The 8,964-nt window shown below is 40.9% G+C and overlaps 1 protein-coding gene across 1 annotated transcript in view; it reads left to right on the forward strand.

Annotated features, from left to right (window-relative positions):
• The window catches only part of LOC119425035 (kinesin-like protein KIF2A), a 64,627-nt gene that overhangs the window by 7,348 nt on the left and 48,315 nt on the right, over window positions 1–8,964 (forward strand). The window contains exons 4-5 of the mRNA XM_037692558.1: window positions 1,974–2,028; window positions 5,598–5,717. Coding sequence (XP_037548486.1) covers window positions 1,974–2,028; window positions 5,598–5,717 — 175 coding nt within the window. The remainder of the gene's footprint in view (window positions 1–1,973; window positions 2,029–5,597; window positions 5,718–8,964) is intronic.

The following is an 8,964-nucleotide window of genomic DNA, read 5'->3' on the forward strand; positions in this document are numbered from 1 at the left end:
TCTATCTATCTATCTATCTATCTATCTATCTATCTATCTATCTATCTATCTATCTATCTATCTATCTATCTATCTATCTATCTATCTATCTATCTATCTATCTATCTATCTATCTATCTATCTATCTATCTATCTATCTATCTATCTATCTTATCTATCTTATCTATCTTATCTATCTTATCTATCCTATTTATTATTATATATATATTATATATATCAGTGTTCACCTGCTTCAAATGTGACATAATTTTCCAGATTTCACTGGACCATTAATGGATTTCACATTCCAGTTTACACAATTATTGGACATCCATTAGAATGTAAAAATAATCCCTACAGGTTGATCTGGTATAAACCCACCCCTCTCTCCAACCCGAACACAGAGAGAACGAAAACTTCTGTCAACTGAAAATCCACACATATGTGCTTACCCTGGAGAACACTGTCTGACCATCTGGGCTCCCGTCTGCCCACAAATTATAAAAACAACATATAAAGAAACAACCCCCACCCCCACACACACACAAATATTACCATAAATATCAAACGTGCACCTAAATAACACTCTCATATTAGGTTGTGCAATATAGACCAGGATTTATAGTAATCAATTCAGAGCATAAATGCTGTACAATCGCCTTCCAGCACAAATAAAATATTGTACATACTGCCATTAAAGGACAAAACAGCCAAATATTGTCAAACATAAGCTTGAGAAGAATGTTGGTTGAGGGGAGCTGATTTGATGGTTTATTTCAATCTTCGCTGACTATTGCTGAAATTATATTCCTCCTTACGTATTCCATAGCTTTTTCCAAGTCGACAAACACTTGGTTCGTCCCTCCATGTGTGATGCGAAGCCATTCAGGAAAAAGAAGACCGTAATAAACTTCTTGTTGGTTCAGATGGAGTCTGTTTACCTCCGTAAACACTGCTCGTGCCTTTGCTACACTTGGAGTGTAGTCAGCAGTGATGATGATTGATGATTCCTTGAAATAAAGCGGGCCACAACTGTGCTCGTGTTGTAATATCTCCACACAGTCTTGGTATTAATGCAGTTTGACCACCTTGGTTTATCATCGGATATCCTCCTGCTCGGCATCCAGTGCGAGTACTCGATTAGTGGTGGTTTACTCAGCTTCATCACTTCTGTTAGCGTCTTAGCTATGGCTGTTGGGGTACTTGACTCCAGCGATTCAAGAACATCTATTATCGTAACGTTGCTCCTTCTCATATGCCCTTCCATGGTCTCAAACCTCCTCTTCAGCCCATCCACCTTGTTCCTCAATTGTGCCATGGTACCATGCAGAACCTCCACCAGTTAAATAGCCCGTCATTAGCTTCCTTCACACTCGGTCTCACCTCATCAATTTCCGCTCTGAGGGCCATGATGCTGTTAATTACCTCTGTCCTCACTGCTTGGAGCTCACCTTTAATAAAGTTAAAATCATCTGCCGGAGCAGCCTTCATCTCCAACCTAATTATCGCCGAAAATTTGGTTTTTATTGAAGCCAGAATGTCTGACTTCAGGACCGACTCAACGGTTTTTCTAGAGCCCGGTGAGGGTGGAGCCAATTCTCCTGCTCCAGAAGAACCGTGGTCCGAGGCTGTATTAGGACCAGCGGCCACAGAGCCCGCAGCCTTTGGTTTCTTAAATTTGGGAGTCATATTGTAGCTCTGTCGATTCAATCCAGCGTCAATACCAATCTCAGAAGAATCCAACATGGGGGCTGCACGAATATCATTATAAAAGGCAGGTTTTAAAAACAGAGTTAACGAGAGCCTAGCAGAGTGTGACTTATCAGCCCAGGGCCATCTTAAATCCCCTCAAAATGTCAATATTTTAATACTTAAAGTAAAAATGTTATCCATGAGAAATTGTTGTAGCCTATGTACATGCTGTGTGTTTAAAACAAATAAAAGAATGTATGTTTGTTTATTCTTTATTCATAACTTGACTTGTTCTCTTTCAGGCCCGACGAACCACAGCAATACCAAAACCTGAAAATGCACTACGGGAGAACAGAGGTATGTTTAAGTTTGAGTTGACTGACACCAGGTGGGGTAGCTATCTCCTTATTGAACATTTTCACATAAAATGTTGACTTTAGTGCAGTGGCTGCTTCAGTGACACTGTTGAACAGTTGTTGGTGTATCCAGCAATTTTCAGTCAGGTCATCTGGACAGTTTCTTTTTTTGTGCTGAAATGTTTCACCTTTATCCAGAAGGCTTCATCAGTCAAGGAAACATACAAAACAAAACTGATTCTTCCCCAAAAAGCTTACTCCAAAGTGGAACAAACCAGTTATGTTGGTGCTAAGATGGTCTCTTTGGCACGCCCCCTCCTCCGGTGCCGGCCCTCTTGTGCTTCCTTGCTTGATGAAGTCTTCCAGTTGGAAGGTGAAACGTTTCAGCAAAAAAAGAAACTGTCCAGATGACCTGACTGAAAATTGTTGGATTGTATACCTGGATTATTGAGCATGGACTTTGTTGGTTTTGAACCAGTTTGACATGACTGTCGACGAGGAAGAGGGCCGGCACCCAGTTCACCCCGTTAGATTTATTGTTTTGGCTAAAGTTTTACAAGGTAATAATCTATGCTAGGTTGTCAAAACATTATCTTGCTAAATTGAGAGGCACGTATCTAATAACAAGTGAGTTGGAGGATTGAAGAGAATTTATTATTGTTGACTTTTTAAATTTACAGATCAGTTAAAATGAACTTACTATGCTCTGTTCAGCAAAATACACAACACAGTATTGCTCCCTGCTTCAGCTGTGCAAAAAGTGAAACCTATGACTTAAAAGTAGTCTGCTTGCACGCTCTGCAGGATACATTGTACAATTATGGCTGGTTCCCAGCATTTTAGGGGTGAAAATTAGAAGTGTTTATATTGGTCCATAATGGGACAGTTATTACTGATACTGATAGGTCCCCAAACGTCTATATCGACCTAAATTATCAGCCCTACTGAAATAATGGTCGGGCTCTAGTGCTAAGTACTCAAAGGAGTGCTCCAGCTGGGAACTCAATCATTCAGCTTTAGGACTTTAATGCTGACATGGGTAGCGATGATCTAACTTAGATAGGCTTGAATGTGAGGTACGGCCTCTGATCAGAACAAGAGTGGTGTTCAGTTGTTAGATTTTTGTGCTAGTAAAGGTTTGTCCATAACAAACATTAGGGTGTTCATTCATGCACACACGCACATGGCAGCAGAACACCTTAGGTGAGGATAGATGTGAAAGTCTTGTCCTCCAGGCTATTTTAGTCACTCAAGCAAAGAGAGAAGCTGAGATTTAAACTAATTAGCACCTGCTGATGAGTTGGATCAGATTTGATCGCTGTTGTTATTTGACAAATATATATTTATATGTGTGTATATATATATATATATATATATATATATATATATATATATATATATATATATATATATTACAGTAAGCTTTTTTTTTTAATTTATTATGTCTGAAATGTAGCAGGAGTTCAGACACCTGCTTATGTGCGCACGCTGTGTAGAGCTGTCTGGAGAGGCTGTGTATAACATGCACTGTCCACAGGGCATTTATTTATTCTGTTGAGTAAATGATCGTTTCTGTTTCGGGGTCTGAGAGGAGGAGGAGAGAAGAAGAACCTCCGTGTGTAAATGTGACCATCTGTCCCTCCATCCTCACTCCCCCTGCCTATAGGTTCCTCTCTTCCTCAAAGGAGTATGTAGCTGGTGCGCTGTGCGTGCTGCGGCTGGAACATCCACTCCACAGACTGGGTCTGCTGGGCTAAAGGCAACGTCTCCTCTCATTGTATTTTTAATAAATAATCAAAATAAAAATGTGTGATGACTTTGAACTTTTAGGGGCAGAGTTGACAGATCTGATCAAAGAGTCGGTAGAACACAATGGGTCGAAATGAGAGAGTTCCTGGAACTTGTTCCGGCAGGATCCGGCTCAAATTAACCACTGGTTCTGTCTCAGCGTTGGAACACTGAACCAGCTTGATTTCTTGATCGGGGCATAGAAGTTTGCTCAACCAGTCTATGTGTTTTGCAGACTTGATAAAAACATTAAAACAAGTTTTCTGGGGTATATCTTGGGGGTTGCTCATAGGATTGGGGTTTCATTACTTCAAGTCATTCAATCTCTAGACAAACATTGCAAGAGGTCTGGTTTGCATTGTGCGTTCTAAGTTGGACCACTTTAGGGTGAGAGTTGGGCTCCACCAGGGCTGCTTGTTTTCACAATTCTGTTAATAGACAGAATTTCTCCATATACAGGTAGCAATGGTGCAGACCAGGTCTGGTTGGGTGACCTTAGGATTCTATCTCTGCTATTTGCGGAAAGTGTGGTTCTGTTAGCATCATCATGCTGTAATCTCCAGCTCTCACTAGAGTGGTTCACATCTGAGTGTGAAGCAGCTATGATAAGGATCAGCACCACAAAATCTGAAGTCATGGTCTTCAGTCGGAAAATTGTGGACACTGCCTTCTCTGGGTTGAGAGTGAGATGCTGCCTTAATGAAGGAATTGAAGTATCTTTGGGTTTTGTTCTTGAGTGAGGGAAAAATGGGGCCTAAGATCGACAGACAGATCAGTGTCGCAGTATTATGGACTCTGTGCTAGTCCATGGTGTTGAAAAGGGAGCTGAACTGCAAGGCGATGCTCTCTGTTTATCTGTTGGTCTACGTCCTTACCTTCACCTATTGTCATGAACTCTTGGTAGTGACAGAAAAAACAAGGTCACTAATGCAGGCGGTAAAATAAGTTTTCTCTGCAGGGTCACTGGGCTTCTCCTTAGAGATAGGGTGAGAAGTTCAGTTATTTAGGAGAGATTCTGAGTAGAGCTGCTACTCCGTTATGTCAAGAGTAACCAGTTGAGGAGGTTTGGGCATCTGGTAAGAATGCCCCTGTTCTGGGCGTGTCTAACTGGAAGGAGAACCCAAGGAAGACACAGGACTTGCCAGAGAGACTACGTTCTCTTACCTGGTCTGGAAACACCTTGGAATCCTTTTGAAGAGCTGCAAGAGGTGGCTGTGGAAAAAGATGTCTGAGCCTCCCTGCCCAAGCTGCTACTCTTGTGACCCAACTCTCGAACAAGTGGCAGATATTGGATGGATTCATTGAATTCTGGATTAGTTAAAGCTCAAAAGGCTCTAACTAACTGGTTAATAATATTTGAACTTGTCTCTGTGTGTGAGTCTCTATGTGTGGATGTTTAGATGTGTTAGTTTGTCTGTTTGCAAATGATCACAAGAAACATAGGATGGATTTTAGTAAAACATTCAGAAAGTAATAACTGGATATAGATCTACATCTTATTAACAACTGGAGTCAATTCAATTCAAAGTGGCCACCACAGTTGTTTGAAAAAATAAGGAGGAAAGGCAATTTAATGAAATGGAACAATTATGTTTCTGTAAACAGACTAATTACTTTTTGCTTCTTTATAAATATTTGAGTTTTTTTAAACAGTGATGATGAGTATAGAGAGGTCAGTGCACGTAAGGTTTCTGTTCTTCCAGGTTGTTTTTCTTCATATTTTGGCTGAAATGACCCTTCTGACCTTCATTAAGTAATCTCAGTAAACTGTGTGCTCCTCAGCTGCAGCAGTAGGAACCACTCGAGCCCGTCCCAGCCAGTACAACCAAGCTGCAGAACCACTTCCACCCTCCATTGTTCCCCCACCTGCAGTCAACCAGGCACTGATGCAGCAGCAGAACGGTAAGGTTTGCTTTTGACGTGCCCGAGTTTGTTCACATAACCATAGTTCAGTTTTGATATTCTGTGGCACTGGGAGGGGAGCGGGTGTCCTCCATCTCTGTCGTTGCTTTCTGATGCGGTGCAGCCAGAAGCAGTGATGTCATGCTCCTTCACAGCTGTGTGTTTCATAATCTCAAAACCTCTTTCATAGCCTTGGGCTTCTCACTGCAGCACTTGTTTCTCTTTTCTTCTGTGGCTCTTTGGGAAAAAAAAGCAAGTTTTGAAAATAATTATTCTTGAAGGACTGAAGTTTTCCAAAGTTTTTTTTTTTTTTTAAATTTGGAATAATCTCAAAGAAAAACAAATCTGGTGTTTGTTTCTTTTACTGCTTTTAAATTCAGTTCAAATACCTTTTTTCCTTTTCTGCAGTGCCCCCTGGTGTGTGAATATTGGCATCTCATGTGTTTATTTTAACTTCTGGAAAAAAAAAAAGAACTGTTAATCACAAGGCTTTTTATATAAAAAACAGTTTAAAACATTCTTAGGGAGTTAAAACCTACAAACTGTGTGTTAATATATAATGCTTAAATGGTATTTCTTTATGTAAAGTGCCTTAATAGTCACAGGCAGGGGCGCAACTACATATTTTTGAGGTGGATGCGAACACATCATCGGCGCCCCCCCCACCCGCTCCTTTTTACTTGCCGCCTCATACAGCTTAGTCATGCACTTAGAAAATACAGTAGTAATATTACAGATTTTTTTTATGTTACATATTATATCAGGTGATCATTTCAATCATAAACAAATAAGAAGTTTTATAAAGTACAAATATATAACAGTAGTGGTACTCAGTCAGTGCTCAACATTTTATGTAGCGGAAATATGACATCTTAACAGCCTGGAGTCCATGTCAGAGTTTTAACATTTATGACATTTAAACTGTTACATTCCGTGACTTTGCATTTGCCCATTTGTCAAGTATAACATCAAATGAAATAGACCGTGCCACACTGTTTTCAATAGAGATCACTGCTAACTGGGACAAGCGATCATTGCTCATATTTGAACGAAGGTATGTTTTGATGAGCTTCAGCTTGCTAAATGATCTCTCTGCAGATGCAACTGTCAGAGGCATGGTTAAAAATACTCTAAGGGCTACTGTCAAATTTGGAAATACCAAATCAAGGTCCTCTTGAATTAGGAAATTTAACTTTTCTAGAGCCTTGTAACCCTTCAGTAGACGGCTTGCTGGGTATATTTCTTGAATGATATCTCTTGAAACATCACAAGTGGTCAGGGCATATGTGGTCACTGATTCCTCCAGCTCAGCTTTTGTCATGTGCTCCATTTTAGTGATGAATTTAAATTTCTCAGACACAAGTTGAAAATTGGAAAACCTCTCAGACAGCTCTTGGAGGAGTGTGTCAACAATAACATTGAAAACCATGCACCTGAAGTGCCTTGTGGGTTCCTTTTCATGATGACCAGTGCATGAATTGTCATCTGGGAAATTCTTTTGCTTCCTAAGTCGTTTCTCTTTGAACTTAGGAGAAGCATCCATTTCGATGGCTATTTTGCTTGCAATGTCAAGTGACTTCTGAAAGCCCTCTTCTCTATATTTGAGCAAAAACTCTTTCAGAGACTCGATTAGCCTAATGGCTGTGTCCATTGACACATCTGCTGCTTGTAGTGCCTTGCTTGCAAAGTTGATCTCACATAATAAGGCATACCAAATTATGAGGCACACAAGGAACTCCATACTGACAATCTCATCAGATAGTGATTTTGCCTCTGAGACAATCTTGCTGTCTCCTGCCACTTCTCCAAGCTTTTGTAGTGCATCTAAAATTCCCCCCATCTGGAAACGTATAGCTTTGACAGAGTCTAGCTTTGCCTCCCACCGGGTGTCACTCAGAGGCTTCAGTGTGATGTCGACAAACTCTGTGAGAATGTCCCACCTCTTCACAGAAGACGAAAAGATTGTGTACAATCTTTGAACAGTGCCAAAAAAAGTGAGACACTCTCTGCTAGATGAGGCTGCATCACATAACAAAAGGTTCAGGCTGTGGCTGCAGCAGGGGATGAATAAAGCCTCTGGACATCTCTGTTGTATTAAAGCTTGAACACCCTTGTTTATTCCCCTCATATTAGAGCCATTGTCATAACTTTGCCCTCTACAATTAGCCAAATCCAACCCCAGACTCTCCAGAACCCCTGTTAGTGTATCTGTGAGGCCTTTCCCAGTTGTGTCCTTCACAGCAGTGAACCCCACAAAAGACTCTGCAATAGTGACTTTTTTCTTCTCATCAGTATCAATATATCGAATAATGACTGAGGCCTGCTCTTGCTTTGAAATATCAGGTGTGCAGTCCAGTTCCACTGCAAAGTACTTAGAGGCTTTGATCTAGGCAGATATTTTACCCAAAACACACTCTGATATTGAATCTAAAAATTCATTCTGAGTGCACCATGTCAGATATCCAGTGGTTTGTTTGGAGGCTGCCTTTCTAAGATGTTCTGCCAGTGTGACATCATATCGTGCAATGAGCTCAAGGATTCCCAGAAAATTTCCATTTTTAGGATTTCCTAACTGAGAATTTTTCCCCCTTAGTGGCAAGTTTCTCTCTGCAAGGAAGAGTATGCAGTCAATAACTCGAGTCAACACACTTCTCCAGTATGCTTTTTCAGCTGCCATGGTTCTCTGCAGTTCACTATCAATAGTCTTACCTAGGCGTAAGCGAGATATCATTTCTTTCCACATCAGATAAGCATTTATGTGAGAACTACTGGTTTCATGGTGCTTCAGTGTTTTTGAAAGACATCGCCAGACTGTACCCTGCCACAAGGCATGTATCAGAAACTTTAGCTTCACCAAAAAGCTTACACGCAAAACAATAGACTCTGCTGGTATTTTTGGAATACAGTAACCAATCTCGTTCAACTTTCTCTCCATTAGACAGTATACGAAAACAGTACGCTTTGGAAAAACACCTCTTATTCTTCTCTGATCTTGGATATGGACCATCAGAAACTTTCTGTGGGCCATTTTCAACCATGTACTGCCTAAATGTGTCCCCCATTTTGTGTGGTAAAGGCCATTCGGATGGATCTTCTGAATAAAGCCTTGCCTCAGCCCTCTCCTCTGCAGCTCTGTACTTCTCTCCCTCTACATCATCATCTGGACCTCTCTGCTCCTCTCCCTCTTCATCATCTGGACCTCTCTGCTCCTCTCCCTCTTCATCATCTGGACCTCTCTGCTCCTCTC

This window comes from Nematolebias whitei, chromosome 18, assembly GCF_014905685.2.
Source record: "Nematolebias whitei isolate Nwh7 chromosome 18, NemWhi1, whole genome shotgun sequence".
NCBI classification, from domain to species: Eukaryota; Metazoa; Chordata; class Actinopteri; order Cyprinodontiformes; family Rivulidae; genus Nematolebias; species Nematolebias whitei.